Source organism: Dipodomys merriami, unplaced genomic scaffold, assembly GCF_024711535.1.
Source record: "Dipodomys merriami isolate MVZ:Mamm:240054 unplaced genomic scaffold, mDipMer1.0.p SCAF_5, whole genome shotgun sequence".
Lineage (NCBI taxonomy): Eukaryota > Metazoa > Chordata > Mammalia > Rodentia > Heteromyidae > Dipodomys > Dipodomys merriami.
In genome coordinates this window covers 14,275,366-14,291,968 of record NW_027206068.1, presented here as the reverse complement: position 1 = coordinate 14,291,968, position 16,603 = coordinate 14,275,366, and the positions used below count along the sequence as shown (strand labels likewise).

The 16,603-nt window shown below is 35.6% G+C and overlaps 1 protein-coding gene across 3 annotated transcripts in view; it reads left to right on the top strand.

The window, feature by feature from the left end:
• The window catches only part of Sp4 (Sp4 transcription factor), an 81,506-nt gene extending 72,136 nt beyond the window's left edge, over nucleotides 1-9,370 (top strand). For all 3 annotated transcript variants that reach the window (XM_069996116.1, XM_069996115.1, XM_069996114.1), the window contains exon 6: nucleotides 5,972-9,370. In XM_069996116.1, coding sequence (XP_069852217.1) covers nucleotides 5,972-6,219 — 248 coding nt within the window. In that variant the 3' untranslated portion in view covers nucleotides 6,220-9,370. The remainder of the gene's footprint in view (nucleotides 1-5,971) is intronic.
• The last annotated feature ends 7,233 nt before the right edge of the window (nucleotides 9,371-16,603 follow it).

Below are 16,603 nucleotides of genomic sequence, written 5' to 3'. Positions count from 1 at the left end.
AGAGACAGCATCTAGGCCCTGAGTTCAAACCCCAGGACTGGCACAAAATAAAAATAAAAAGAATGAAAGAAAAGAGAAAAGAACAGGACCTATAGCAATAAAAGTTCTAAAATGTGTGTCTTTGAGCTTCCATAAGAAAGGAGATTGCTGTAGGGAAAAATTTGAAATGGCTGGGATTTCCCATAGTAGATATCAAATATAGATTCAGGAAGCTCCTTGAATTCCAAAAAGGAACTGGAAGAAAACTGAAAAAGAACTTCCTGGACTTATAATCAGCCTGCAGAAAATAAAAAATAAAGAACAGAAGGCAAAAGAAAAATGATACTTTTTTTTATATATGATAGACTAAAAATCTGAGTGATAAGCAGATTTCCCCTCAGAAAGTATGGAGACCTGCAGGAAAAAACTGTCAACCTATCACTTTAGCCAATAAAAGTATCCTCAGTAATCAAAGCAAAATAACAACATTTTTAAATAAAAGAAAACTAAGAAGATTTGAAATCTTCTAAAAGAAGTGCTAAAGTTGTTCTTAATGTTAAAAATAAATGTTACTAGAAACTAGAAATTAAATAATAAAAGTTAAAAATATAACTCAGAAGTATTAGTTCCATATCTGACAAAATCTTATAGACTTTATTCTATATATTACAATATTAAAACAATATTCAAATAATCCAAAGGAAAAGAAGTAACTGAAGAATTAGAAGTGAATATAGGAATGGAAAACAAGTTAGGAGGATAGGCTTAGTTCTAGTCAAATTAATAATGAAATGCAAGTGGTCAAAACATTAAAAGAATGGGATTGTTGGTTGGCTTTCTGCTTAAAAGAGCCAACTGGGTAGGCATTAAAATTTGCTTTAAAGCATACTTGCTAGGCACTGGTACACGCGCCTGTAATCCTTAGGAGGCTGAGATCTGAGGATCATGGTTCAAAGCCAGCCAAGCAGGAAAGTCCAAGAGGCTCTTATCTCCAATTAACCACCAGAAAACCGGAAGTGGCACTATGACTTAAGTGGTGGAGCATTTACCTTGAGCTGAAGAGCTCAGGACAGTGCCCAGGCTCAGAGTTCAAGTCCCACAAACGACCAAAAAAAAGAAAAAAGCATACTCCATACATTAAAACTTACCCTAAAGTGTATTCTAGCAGAATATATATTTTATTCAAGAATACAAGGAAGACTATATTTTGGGCCATAGAACACACCATAATAAATCATACAAAGTGTGATTTCAAGTTGTATGCCAGTGATTTATGCCTATAATCTTAACTGTTCAGGAGACTGAGATCTAAAGAATTGTGGTTCAAAATAGAGTCAGCAAAGAAGTCCTCAAAAATCCATTTCTAAAAATAACTAGCAAAAAAGCAGATTGGAATTCTGGCTCTTGTGGTAGAATATCAACCCATCAAGTAAGCACTGAGTTCAAAACCTGTTACTTGCAAAAAATAAGAAATAAAGCATGCTTTCAGATTATAATTGAGCTAAACTTTAAATATAAATAACAAAAATATCCAACTGGGAATTAAACAGCACATTTCTGAATACTCCCTAGGTCAAGAAAAGTCTTGGGAAATTAGAAAATACCTTCAACTGAAAGAAAACACAACATAATTAAATTTGTAGAATGCACGTAAAGCAGTATTCAAGTGAATTCATAACACTAAGTCCTCCCATTGATTTTTATATTAAAAAAATTTGGCTAGGCACTACTTGGCTCACACCTATAATCCTTGATAATCAGGAGGCTGAGATCTAAGGATCTCAGTTTAAAATCAGCCTAGGTTGGAAAATCCATGAGAGTCTTATGCTCAGCTACCAAAGAAGCTGGAAATAGAACTGTGGCTCAAATGGTTAGAATGCTAGTATTGAGTAGAAAAGCTTAGGAACAGTGCCCAGGCCCTGAATTTATGCCCCCAGACCAGTGTGCACTTGCGTGTGTGTACACGCTTACACACACACACAATTTTAAGTTAATCATTAAAAACTTTTCACTTATAAAAGTGAAAATCCAAAACAAAGTTAAATAAAAAAGGAAAATAAAGTGAAAATAGAAAATCAGTGGGGGGGGGGGCAGTCAAACAAACATCTGGAAGAGAATTGGAATGTGGAGTTTGTTGCCATTTGGTTGACACATCCTTTCCTACTCCCCTACCCTCTGGAAGTAGTGCTAGGCATCAGACCCTGGGAAGGTATCATGCATGTGCTATACCACTGAGATAAACTGTACTCAGCCCCTTAACCCCAAATCTGGTTTGCTGAAGTACTCTAGCCAGTTTATTCTGGAACCTTTATCAGCATCTCAAAAATAGATATTAAATGGTCAATAAACGAATATTGTATATAACTCTACCCCTTACATTTCAGAAGTATCTCTTTAAAAAGGTATGTATCTGCCAATACCTGCTTGTGAAGAAATAGGCAAGGGTTAGAGCAGCAAAATTAAGTTGCACATGATTTCAGTACAGCTAGAGAGAAGTCAAACTAGCCCAGCGATAACTTCATTTAAAAAAAAATGAGAAAGAAATAGATCCCATCAATAGTCCTATCTCTATTAAAGAAATTTAGTTTGTAGTTTAAAACTTTCAACAAAGAAAACCCTGGGCCCAGATGATGATATTGTTTAATTATACAATTTGAGGAAGTATCGGGCTGGGAAGGTGGCTCAGTGGTGGAGCGCTTGCCTTGCATGCCTGAAGCCTTGGGTTCAGTTCCTCAGCACCACATAAGCAAAAAGAAAAAAGGCGGAAGTGGCACTGTGGCTCAAGTGGTAGAGCGCTAGCCTTGAGCTGAAGAGCTGAGGGACAGCGCCCAGGCCCAGAGTTCAGGCCCCACAACCGGACCCCCCCCCCAAAAAAAAAAACCATTTGAGGAAGTATTTCTTCTTTAATACCAGTTCTACATAGTCTGTTTCTGAAAATGAATCATGAGGAAATATTTACCAACTCATTGTATCAGGCTCATATTATAACAAACCAATGGTATTACTACAGAAGAGTGTTATGAATTTAAATGTTAATATTCTCAAAAAACTATTAACAAACTAAAACCAGCAATATATAGAAAGGATAATACATCAGCACTAAATAGAGTTACTCCAGGAATAAAGACTGTTTCAACAGATGAAAATCAGTTAGACAGTATAATTTACCATATTAATGATAAAAGAAAAAAATTACATAATTACTAAAGTTCCGTGTCTATTCAGTGTTTTTTGTTGTTGCTTAGCCAGTCCTGGGGCTTAAACTCTGGGCCTGGGTGCTGTCCCTGAGCCTGTTTGTGCTCAAGGCTATCTCTACACGTGAGCCACAATACCACTTCTTGCGTTTTCTGAGTATTTGATTGGAGATAAGATTCTCATGGATTTTCCCATCTGGACTGGTTTCAAACTGTGATCCTCAGATCTTAGCCTCCTGAGTAGCTAGTATTACAGGCATGAGCCACCGGCACCCAGTTCAGTGTTTATTTTATTAAAATGTTCAACAAACTGAGCTTAAGAAAACATCACAAATTTAGTGGCTTGAAATAACATTTATTATTTCATAGTTTCTTTAAGTCAGAAGTCCAACTGGGCTCATTGAAATGTCCTATTTCGCTTTTGCTGAAATGTCCTATTTAGCTTCTCATAGACCTGAAATCAAGGTGTCAGCAGGGCTGCATTTCCTCCTACAGGCACTAGAGAAAAACCTGCTTCCAAACTTATTTACTGTCAGTTAAATTCATCTCTTTGTTGTTGTTGGACTTAAGTCTCCTTCTTTGTTGGCTATCAACTAAGGGCTACTTTTGCTCTTGAAGGCTCATATTTTTCTCATAGTTGGCCACATGTCCTCCTCCAGCAACACAGGTCAGGTCCTTCTCATAGTTCTAAACTGCAGAAAGTTCTGCTTTGAACAACTCATGTAATCAGATTAGGCCCACACAGATAATTCAGAGTAATTGCCCTGTATTGTCTTCCATAACCTTCGACACGTACAAAAAACACTATTACCATGTAAACACAATGTATTTACAATTTCTAGGACATGGACATCTTTGTATGTTCATTCTATTTACCACTGTTGCTATTATCAACAGTTTTAATAATGAGATGCTTTCATTATCAAAGGTAATCATATATTGTGAATAATTATAAAGTAAAATAGTTCTAATTATGAAAAAGACATATAGTTAATATAAGCACTGCTAACATTCTTAAAGTATACTAATGTTTGCTAAGGGTGGGAAAATGAAGTTTATCTGATACAACAGAAAACCTACTTCTCTGTGGGAAAGTATAATAGCTTAAAATGAGTCATATCTCTAATGAAAGTGTAATTGTACAGTATGACTTGAATATTTGAGATTCTAACCACCTTTTTACTGCTTGAAACTACTTGTCTACCCACACACTAGTGAGGAGACAGGCTTGGAAGTCTACATACTAACCAGGTCACCGGGTAGCCGGGGAGGCAAATTCCCTTATTTCTTAATTGGCATTGATAGCTCACTGCAAATAACTCTATCAATAGATGTCTTTAAAGCCAGAGATTTTTGGTTGTTTATTTTTTCCTGTCACCACTGCTTGTCACATTGTGGATTTTCTACAGGTATTTGTTGAAAAAAAGACTTGAGGTTTATAAACATGACAAAATCTGCCACTGTATATTAGTTGATAATTTTTTCATCCTTACCTAAATGCCATCATTCACAGTCAAGTTGCTTTAAAGATTTACTGCCTTTATTTTAGATGTTACAAGAATTTTACCTAAAGCATGTATTTAACCTTTAACTTACCAAAATTTGAAAGAGGAAAAAAAAGTTCTAAAAGTGCAAATTAAATTGCTTTTAAAAAAAAGTCAAAAGAGAACACATAGAAGGGGAAAGTATCTGACTCAGAAAAAATTAAGTTTGTAGCAGTTTTTCTTTTTGTAAGTCAAAAGTGGAGCAAGAGGGGGAAAAATCAGCCAAAATGTTTTTTTTTTCTTATCCAAGTTCTACATCACACTGGAAGACATTGGTTTATTCTTACAACAATTTTAGAAGAAAAGACTAAAACTTAGAATTACCCACTGAAAATATCAGGATATATCAATTAACCAAATTTTTTTATTATGCTATATATAGAAATAAGATGGGGGCTGGGAAGGTGGCTCAGTGGTAGAGCGCTTGCCTTGCATGCATGAGGCCCTGGGTTTGATTCCTCAGCACCACATAACCAGAAAAAAAAAAAAAGTAAGATGGCTTTTTAGTATCCTTTTTAGCTTTTATTTATTCCAAAGTATAGCAATAGTTCTACTAGGACCATTTTAAATTTCAAAGAGAATATGGAAGAATTATTTTGTGTAACAGAAACAGCATGTTTCTCCCTCTCCCCTTCATTTTGCATTTTGAAAATCATAGTAATCTTAATTTAAAATTGTTTGAAATATGCTTCTGGAGATTAAAACGGAAACCCCTTATCAATTTTAAAGAAATGCAGGCATGAGACTGGTGTTTTCAATATCATCTTCTAGCAATCCTCTTATTTATTGGGTAGGAAAATGGAGGCCCTGAATGTTTAACTTATCCTTTTACTCTTGATCACATGGGGTTTTTCTTGTACTATACTGTTTGTTTGATAGCATTTTTAAACAAAACAGAAAGAAAAGGATGTACATAGAGTAGGACCATTAAAAAATCCTCTGGTGCTCATGCCTACAATCCTAGCTACTCAGGAGGCTAAGATCTGAAGATCACAATTTGAAACCAGCCAGGAGAAGGAAAGTCTGTGAGACTCTTTATCTCCAATTAACCACCAGAAAATTGGAAGTGGCTCTGTGGCTCAAAGTAGTAGAGCTCTAGCCTTGAGAAAAAGAGCTCAGGGACAGCACCCAGGCCTGAATTCAAGCCTCACGACCAACAAAGTAATAAAAATAAAAATCCGACCACATAACAAGTAGGTGACAAAAAGAGAGAATATTAAAAATTATAGCTTCATTTGCTCTTTTTCTATACAGGTGAAAAGAGATTTGAATGCCCAGAGTGTTCTAAAAGGTTTATGCGGAGTGATCATCTCTCCAAACATGTCAAAACACACCAGAATAAGAAAGGAGGTGGGACAGCTCTTGCCATTGTTACCTCGGGAGAACTGGACTCATCTGTTACAGAGGTGCTTGGCTCCCCAAGAATCGTCACAGTTGCAGCCATTTCTCAAGATTCGAATCCAGCAACTCCCAATGTTTCAACCAACATGGAAGAATTCTGAAAAGTTATTTATAACAGAGACCTCTAGTGCTGCACTTAAGTTTACACACCTCTGAAAATCTGGAAATGGGCTGGTCAAGTGGATTACAGAATAGGAAATCATGTTTTCATTCTTGGCTTAAGTATTTTCCAGGGTTTTGTTTCAACACACCAAGTGTTGAATTAAAAAAAAAAAATAGTAAAAGCAAACTGATGTACTGGAAGCAGAAAAGTATTTCCTCCATACTGTAAATTGTAATTGTTGGAAGTATGTCACATCACCTTTAAACAGAATCCTCTCCCCTCTTTTCACATGTGTTGACACATTTAAAAGGACAAATCTCAGTAGTTTGCAGGCTAAACATTAGTTGGACTTTCTTTCTTTGGAAGTACTTTGTTATAAATTCAGTCAGTAATAATTTATGCATATTTCTTTTTATAGCACAGAAAACAGATAGTAAATTGATAATAGGGAAAATATATTTCCATAGCTAATTTCGGGAAAATCAACTCAAAAATAGTTTTGGCCGTCTTTTCTAAATGTTAGAAATGCTTCAGGAGTTGAATTAGGTAAGTTCCCAAAACAGTCATCTGAGATATGTCTCAGATCTTTATTACCACTACATTATAGTAGTGTGTATGCAGACAATCAGTGAAATTCAATTACTTTCTCCATTTTGGAGACACAAGCAGAACATAGAGCTAAATCTTAGGTTAAATTTTAGATTGAAATCTTAGGCAGATGCTAGGGGAAAAAATGGTTAAAATAGAACTCATGATGGCTTCAAAAAAAAATAAAGTGAAGCAACTTATTAACATACTATGCTTTAAAGTTGATTATATTCCTAACCTTAGGTTGAACTACAAAATTTGATTTAAAATGTTTATATTGGAAATACTTGCATAGATTATAAATCATTTTGTAGTTTCATATTGTGTAAATATAAGTTGCAATGTGCAGAATTCTTTATGCTTTGACTTGGTAGCCAAAGAAAGAATTATCATGCTTTTTCAAGGCCAGCAGAAACTTATTTTTAACTGCATAGTAGTTTGTTTCCTTTACTAAAAATTGGTTAGTTCCATTTTGTTTTCAGTAGTGTGTTAGAAGGTTAGTTAATTTACATCTCAGTAATGTCTTTTTGTTATGTCAATAACAGAATTTCCCTAAAAAAACTAGACGGCCTAGCAAATATATAAGAGATATTATGAAGCAAAAATTATTTTTGAAAACCCAGAATACTTTTCACTCAAATAGTGACTAAAGAAAAAATATATTTCATTTATGCAAGGATCTTATTAGCAAAGTGTCTTATTAGGAAAGATGGCCAAAAGTTTGATATGAAAAAAATTGATTATTTCAGTAGCTTAAATCAGTAATGATGTTTCATGTTTAAAAAAAGTATTTACACAGAATCACAATGAATGAAACTGATCATTGAAAACCAGTTTTTACCTGTTTGGTTATTAACAGATTGGTGTGGGCACTGTTTGAACATAGGTACATGTTTTCTTGTGCTTTCTCTATTATTTCAGGAAAAGTACTACTCATGAGAACTTTCTTCCAAAATTGTGATGTTTCTTGTATTTTGATGAAGGAGAAATACTGTAATGACCACTGTTTACACTATGCTCACTTTAGGCCAGCCCTTTGTAGCGTTATATAAAGCTGAAAGTCTTTTGTGCTTTCAGTTTGTATAAAAAAGCTTTGAGATTAAAGGAAAAAAATTTTTACACTGTGGTTATAAATTTCAAGTTTCTTAAAGCTTTTGTAGACTTGTAACAAAGTCTTTAAATTTTAGTTGGATTTTGTAAATTGTTTTGTATATTTTATTTAATGTACTCTTTAACAACTGATGTATCTGGCTTTAAAACATCAGAATCAGTTTGTTGTTTTGTTTGGTACAGAGGAGCATTTGGTAGTGTTAATTTTAATTTTATTATATAGGAGCTGAAACATCAAATATATATTTTATCATTATGCTACACAATCAGTGCTATAAATTTTTTTATGCAAAGAACTTTCTTAATGTTTTAATCATTTTTTTCTGAGTGACACTTTTGTTGTTAATAGCAATTATGAGCACTCTGCATTAGGATTCCATGAACCTATGTGTGTTAATCAGAAATGCAAGTTTTTTTTTTTAATCAACAATGAGGCCTATTATAAATTTATCAACCTGAATCTGGATAGCTTTATAGCATATAAAATATATTAATTTGTGTTAGCAGGTGCACATTTCACCCCTGAAATTAGAAATATTTTGACAGTCTATTCTGCATACCATTCTGAACCTACTTTTCTGTCTTACAAGAATCGTAAATTTCAATGTCCTTTATTTGACGCAGTGGGATATAGCTGTTAGAAGTAATAGGGCACAGATGTGCAGTAGAGCCTTGTTTAATGGCATTTCACTGTTCATTCCCTTGGCCACCATTATAAACTTTTCTTTATTGTAATTATCAGTGCAAAACTATGTATTTATCATGGTAGAACTCCAGTGTTAGAATAGTTTTTTCTTACAGTATACTTTCTTTGGTTAGGTTTGTGTATGTGTTGCTGATTACATTAGAACTTGATGTTAAGTCATTATTTATCACACTCTCATGAGAGCAGTAATAAAAGTGTGTAATCTAGGAGAAAAAGTTAATTTGTCAAACTTAGATAAGCATGAGGCTTAGGTCCTATTTTTCAATTTTATAACTGTTTTATTGCAACAATATTTGTATTTAAGTCTCCCATTTTAATGCCTTGTGGTGTTTTTTTATGCATGTCACTAAGTTGTCATCCCACATAAATTGATGTGCAGCATAGGGTATTAAATCTACATGATGATTTTAAAACAGAAATAGTTGATGGTAAAATGTAAATGTTTTGCAAAAATTCCTTATAAAACTTTCGTAGTAACATTTCACTTGTAAATTTTTTTTGTAAAAAAGAAAATGAAGAAAAAAAAGATTAATCAGGAAAAAAAAAAAAAAAACACCCTTGTTTCCCATAGTCTAGAATTTAGACAATTACTCTGCCAGCAAAGCCTCTGGGGCTGTAATTGACATTTTTACAGTGCTGATTTGTATAAAATTTGTTTTTTGTGGATTTGGAAATAAAATCATGTACAAGTTGTTGCCTGCAATAACAATTGCAAGTAACCTATTAAAAATTCCCTTGAGTTTAACATGTTTCATTTAATTATGTCTACTATAAAGCAGCAATAAATTGTTTGAACTATCAACCTTCTTATGACAGTGAACACTGGAAAGTCAAATGCTTCTCACCAGAAATCATACTGGCAATCTTTCTTAATTCCTGGTGTTAAGATCTGGTCACTATTTCTCTGAACATACTGCCAAAGAATACCAATTCAAAGTCCATTGACATTTATGAAATTAAATTTTCATTTAGAGAGTTTTGCTTAAATATTTTAAAGCAGTGACCATTAGGAAATTGTAGGAAGATCTAAAGATAATTTAAGCATATAGAAATACTTACAAGCAATATAGGCCACACAGATGCTACCAAGTCTGTAAGCAAAAGCTGTCTTTCTCTTTTGGGAGAAGATCCACTGACATCTTGAGTGCATTATTGCAATGACTTCAGTGAAAACACTTTCAAGCCCATAGATCTAGCACAGCAGTCTGGGGAGAGCTGTAGAATGTTAGGTAGAAAGGAAACTAAGCTGGCTTGTGCAAAAGACTGAACAGTCTTTAGATTCTGTCATAAGCAGAGACTATATAATGTAGGGAGACATTGCTTGTCCAGCAAAACTGTAAGTGCAGTTATATGATAATGTGGGTATGCATAATATATGTTCATAATAGTAAATCTCAACCAAGGAACAGCTAAATAATGCTACTCGGCCAAAGTATTTATATTCCTAGAAATTTATCAAAATGCATTGTTAAAAGTAAAGGTGTATTTTAATTACCTGAAAAAATTTACACTTGGAAGTGTCAGAATAATACTGTTCATTACTCTTTAAGAATTTTAATGTAGAAATGATCTGGTTTTGAATGTCTTGGAGTTTCAGCCACTGAACAGCCATGAACAAGACTGACTTACAAAGTAGGAATAATCACTTTATATAGATAGTTGGCAGATCATTGATCTATTGAGTAGAAAAACTGAAGCAGCACTAAGAATAGTGCTACTGAAATACGGTGAAGAGAGCTTTGAGGTCATGGGGAAACATGAGTCTTTCTAAAAAGTTCAGCTGTCTTTTTATAGGGATGCAGAGAATGCAAGTCTCTGGAAGAAATGTTGAATTCTTTATTCCTCAATGATTCCAAACAACATTAAAATATTTACTGCCCATAATACCGAAGATGAATTTTTAAGGTGTGTGTTTTCATTCCTCTTAAGATCTGATTAGCATAGCCTTGGGCTCTGCTGTGATCTTCTTAGTAGCAAGTAGCAATGAGATTATTTATGGATACCTGAGAGTAATCTCAAGTGGAAATAGAAAAACAAAGACAAGAAAGAAAAAGGAAAGGAAAAGAAGGAGCATAAAAGTCTATTTACAATGCAGACAAACACTTGATGGTGACAGCAAAGCACTGTGACAGATACCTAGGATTGGGAGTCCTAGAGTTTAGACTGGGCTCCTGGTTTGGCTACTTACTAACCAAATGTTCCTGGGTAAAGTTGCCTAATTTTTCTACATCTCTTCCTCACTGAAGAATACATACATTTAGATTAAGGTTAACTGTATCATGCATCTGACAAGTGATTTTCAATACATGAATTTGTTACTATTACAAGTTAAACTTACCAAGGGTATTTGACCAGGCATAACAAAATACCCTAAATAATGCCATAATTCATTTCTCACCAGACTGGACGCTGGGAAATCCTAGGTCAAATCCAGCAGATTTGATGTCTAATGAGAACCTCTTTCTAGTTTCTGTGTTCCTTGGTCATTGCCTACATGGTAGCGTTCTGAATCATCATTAGTAAGGGCATAATGTCATGTATGAGGGCTCCAAGTTCACAGTTTAAGCACTTTTCAAAGGCCCTTCCTCCTCATATATTGGTAATTAGGTTTCAGCTTGAGTTTTTGGAAATACTCAAACCATAGCAAGAGAGGTTCAGTGTAGTTTCCAACTAGCCTAAAGCTGAAATGCTTTGGGAATGAGATACAATAAACAGAAAAATTCTCAAAATCTGATAAAGGGAAAAATATAATTAGGAATTACTCACTTTAACTTTTTTTTTTTTCCAAACCATCTGTATGGTGGTTTGGGGATATCTTGTCTCAAAAAAAAAATGTGGACAGTCTGCTGGAGGACCCTACTTCCTGTGGCTTACTAGGAATTGGCTGCATAGATACTGGAGTGCATGAAGACATGTCTACAGGTAATGCAGGTAGGAGTCAACACTTTGGTAATATTTGGGCCAAGATATGATGAATAGGCTACAAGATAGCTAAGAGATCTGGAAGTTAAGATTAGACAAAAAGTGCAAGAAATGTGAAGAAACTAGACAGTTGTCTCAAACCCAATTCATCTTTGAATCAAGCCTTTCTAAGGTTTCTAGATGGTTGGCCTACTTCAAATTGTGTTATTTATTATCTTATAAAATGTAGTCCAATAAATGTTTCATTTTATAGTTGTAGTATATTTTGAGATGTAGAAGCCATAGTAAAGTTGTATTTCCTGCTGGTAAAATTGCTCCTAGCTTATATAATTTTATACTGGAATTAAATACCTCAATATATTACGATGTTAGGTAAAGGGCATTGTGGCTTCCAAATGTTTGGTCACCTTAACAGTTGAAAACCAGTGTTAAAGAAAATACTTTAAGAAAAGCAGAAAGCTAACTGCAAGAAAAGTCCAGTTCAATTCAGTAATACTGTAAATACAACAGTAACAACCATTTTTTATGTCTTTATAGCTTTTCTTATGTTAGTTTATTCTTCATTAGGGTCACATTTGTAATCTACATGTCTGGTAGAATATCATACATTTATAACTATGGTAATAGTCAATTAAATTTTTATAAGGTACTATGATTTTGCATTAGAGTTGTTTCCTCTTGTTAGAAATTGAAGTCCTATTTTGGTGATCATATATTACCTTAATTCATTTTTTATTTTTATGGAACAAATTCTAACTACGATAGGGTTTGTAGCCCTATGGAAAGAACTTGGATTCTTCATTTTTATTGGTTTAGCTTTGCTTTTCAATATATTGGGGCTGCTGATTTGTACTGAAATTCTAAGTAACCACTAATTTCATAAAAAGCTTGAAGTAGTTTTTTTTCTTGTGACGTTATAAATGTAGACTTCTAAGAAATGATTCAAAAGCAAACCCACAGAATTCCTTTAAGTTGATTATCTTACTGCTATAGGTACTGTTCACTTTTTTTAGGCAAAATCTGTTATCCTGCTTATAGAAGTTGTTTTTTTAAAAAAAATTTAGGTGGCTCAGTGAGAGAGTGCTTGCTTTGCATGCATGAGGCCCTGGGTTCAATTCCTCGGCACCACATAAGCAGAAAAGCCAAATGTCATGCTGTGGCTCAAGTAGTAGAGTGCTAGCCTTGAGCTGAAGAGCTGAGGGACAGCACCCAGGCCCAGAGTTCAGGCCCCACAACTGACAAAAAAATAAAAAATTAAAAAATTATTTAAGGGGCTGGGAAGGTGGCTTAGTGGTAGAGAGTTTGCCTCACATGCATGAGGCCCTGGGTTTGATTCTTCAGCACCACATAAACAGAAAAAGCCGGAAGTAGTGCTGTGGCTCAAGCAGTACAGCACTAGCCTTGAGCTGAAGAGCTGAGGGACAGCACCCAGGCCCATGACTGACCAAAAAAAACCCCAACATTTTGTTTATTTGAATCCAGCTTTTACTAATTTCTTAATACTGGTGAAGACCACCAAAAATATTCAAATAAAGTATTTGTCTTTAGCTTAGGCATTTTATTCTAATACAATTTGATCAAATTATTCAAGTATTTGTCTTTTACTAAGAAAAATATAAAATGTCATTTAACTCTGTCATTATTCAAAATACTTCCATAATTGCAATCTTAAAAAAAAAATCAAGTAACTGTCCAGCTTTGGTTTTGGTTTTGTTTTGTAGCTGAGCTATCATTAAGCCTAAAATATATCCACATTGTGAACCCATGGAACACTGCTGTCTGCTATACTCCATCTTAGCCCAAGGGCCCAGAACTGATTGCTTTGTTCTTTCAAAAGCTACAAGGACCAATCAGAATTTACAGAAATTTAGAAATCAAACCAAGAATTCAGTTTATTTAAGTTCAGTTCATTTCCCTTAAGCTTATAAAAAAAAAAAAACAAATGGTTCTCATTATAGATACAATAATGCAATTTAAATGTATTGCCCAGAAATTCTTCTGTTAAAATATAATCCTCAAAGTGATGGCAATAGAAGTAGAGCTGTTGGAGTTGACCATTATAAGGGCATCTTGTGAAAGAAGCTCCAGAGAGCTAGCTATCCCCTTCCACCTATGACTAGGGAGTAGTGCTTGCTCACCAGACACCATCATCTTCAACTTTCCAGCCTCTGGAAATACGAGAAATTTTTGTTGTTGATAAGCAACCAATGTGTGGTATTTTTGTCACAGCAACCAAAGACAAATGACAGAATGTTTACCAAGGGACTCTACAGCATCCTTATATCCATCTGAGGACAAAGTACTAGAGGAAGGTCCCAGAACAACTCTGCTACATCTCTCATCTTAGTTGCTGGATCCTGGGAAGGTCATAGGTGGTAGTAGGGGTTCAAAAGCAAGTGGCTTTTACCTCCTGGCATATAGAAATTTCCCAACATTTTAATAATCAGTGTGGTTATACAGATGTTCCTGTGGAATGTGTGCTCATATGCTCTATGCCCCACATAGTTTGTAGATATAAAACCCTCGTCGTGATAACACTCATTAATTTCTAAGATAATTTATTTTTTAAAAAAGATACGCATTTTGTGAGACATAAAAATCAAAGCAATATGCCAAGTGGAAAAGTTTTGCTTCAAGATAAGGCTCACTCAGATTTCCCATAAAACTTGTAGAAGATAACAACTTCATCAGATTATGACAACTTGAAAAAACTTCAAAAGGGAAATCAAAGAGGTTAATGATTACAGCTGCTTTGTAATATTAATATGTGATTCCTAAACTTTCAGTGATTAAAGTAGCCTATATTTGTTGAATCTAAGACATGGCTAATTATTTTACACACCATTAAAAAAAATTCTGTCAATTACACTACAACTGTGTACCAATGTTACTTAAGAGTTGTACTTATATGAAAGAGCCCTGTTAGGCTTACTTAAGTATGTTCTGATGTGTCATTGTTGCACAGACACCAAAAAATACATGCATTAGTTTTTTCATGTCAATGACTGAATTCTCACTCATGTTTTGGCTTGAAATGGCAGGGTTTTTTGTTGTTTCTGTTGTTTTGTTTTTGCCAATGCTACAGCTTGACTCAGGCTGGGTACTCACCTTGAGCTTTTGTGCCCAAGACAAGTGCTCTACCACTTAAGCCACAGCTCCACTTTTGGCTCTTTGTAGTTTACTAGAGGTAAGAGTCACACAGACTTTCCTGCCCTGGCTGGCTTTGAACCATGATCATCAGATCTCAGCCCTCTGGTAGCTAGGTAGCCACTGGTAGCCACTGGCACCTGGCTCTGAGATGGTAGTTTTAAAACTATCACATCAGTTCTATACTCCTCTTTCAGTAGATGGTGCTGATGAATTCCTCTCCCATTGATGGACTGCTTAGTGATTTGTTTCTAGCGAGTAGAATGAAGTGAATGTGACCACGTATGAGTTCAGAGACTGAGTCATGTAAAGTCATCATGGCCTTAGTTGTTGTCTTGGACTTCACTCCAGGTAAAGCAGCTACCATGTATGGCATCCACAGTTCCTTCAAGAGGTCCTGGGTGGTGAGGCCTGGCACCTCTGTACAGCAGTCTCCTAAGGGTTCAGCTGGGTTCTCCTGCTCAGTCCAGCATTTGAAGACTGCTGCCTCAGCCTACATTTTAACTACCACCTCATCAAAGAATCTGACCCAGGACTCCCCAGATAACCCTGATGATGATGATGATGATGATGATGATGATGATGATGATGATGATGATGATGATGATCTGACCCAGGACTCCCCAGCTAAACCCTGATGATGATGATGATGATGATGATTTTATGTGCCTGTACTGGGGCTTGAAGTCAGAGTCTTGCACATTCACTTATCTTTTTTGCTCAAAGCTGGCACTCTACCACTTGAGCCACACCTCTGCTTCTGGCATTATGCTAGTTAATTGGAGATAAGAGTTTCTGTCCACCTGGGCTGGGTTTGAACCAGGAGCCTCAGCTCTCAGTCTCCTGAGTAGATAGCATTATAGGTGTGAGCTACCAGTGTTCAGCTCCTCACAATAGATAATAAATGTGCCATGAGTCATTAACTTTCAAAACGTATCATCTGTGCCTTCAAGAGCATTGAGGATGCAGTATTCACAAGATACTCTGCTGGAATCTCCAAGGATTTCCTCTACCTATCCTGCAAGTTCTGCTGATTATAGAAAATAGAAACTACAACAGACTTGCCTGCTGCTGGACCACAGATGGAAGACAGAGTCCAATTTAAAGACACTAATTGTGGGGGGGGGGGGGCGGAATGTACGCCATCAAAGTGATCAACTAGAATTAGAAGTCACGTTAATTATTTCTTTCTATTCCCATCAAGTCTGTTCAACCTCCATCTTGTCCATTTCAAGTGTTGACAGGGAGGTGCTGTATTTGTGTCTGCTCCTTTACATGAGGAGGCAGTGAGAGACTTGGGTGATGGCAGGTCTGGACCTGCTGCTTCTCCCACTTTGTAAAGCTGCAGCCCTGGCTGTGAGTGTTACAGAGGGCATGGTCCTCTTTGTATTGGCTGGAGATTGCTGGTGGTGATTGTGGGAAGCACTCCTTGCTTACTGGTAGGATTTGGGTTAAGAGTGGAAGCACATGTATTCATGGAGAGTGGAGAATATCCTAATGTCACATGATCTTCTGTATCCTGGAATAATTCACTGCCAGCACATTAGGAATATAAATATTTATTTAGGGAGAAAAGCAAGCATGCAAACAATCCTTACTGGTTTATGAAGAAAGCTGAGCAGTGTGCACAGCCAAAGTAAATAGAAAAGAAAAAAGAAAAGGAGATTTACTTGACCAAAGCACATTGATCTCTACCTTCAGGTTTTTTCCCCCCCTAGATAAGAAATCTTACAAGAAAGGGTTTTGGAAATCATTGAGCAGTAGCAAGTGGGAAGGTTTGGGTTACATATGTGTGTTGCTTTGGTGCTGGAAAATGGATGGATCTTCCTCTAATTCCTACCCCTGCCTGACTTTCATCCTAGGTGCTCTCCTCTCTCTCTCTCTCTCTCTCTCTCTCTCTCTCTCTCTC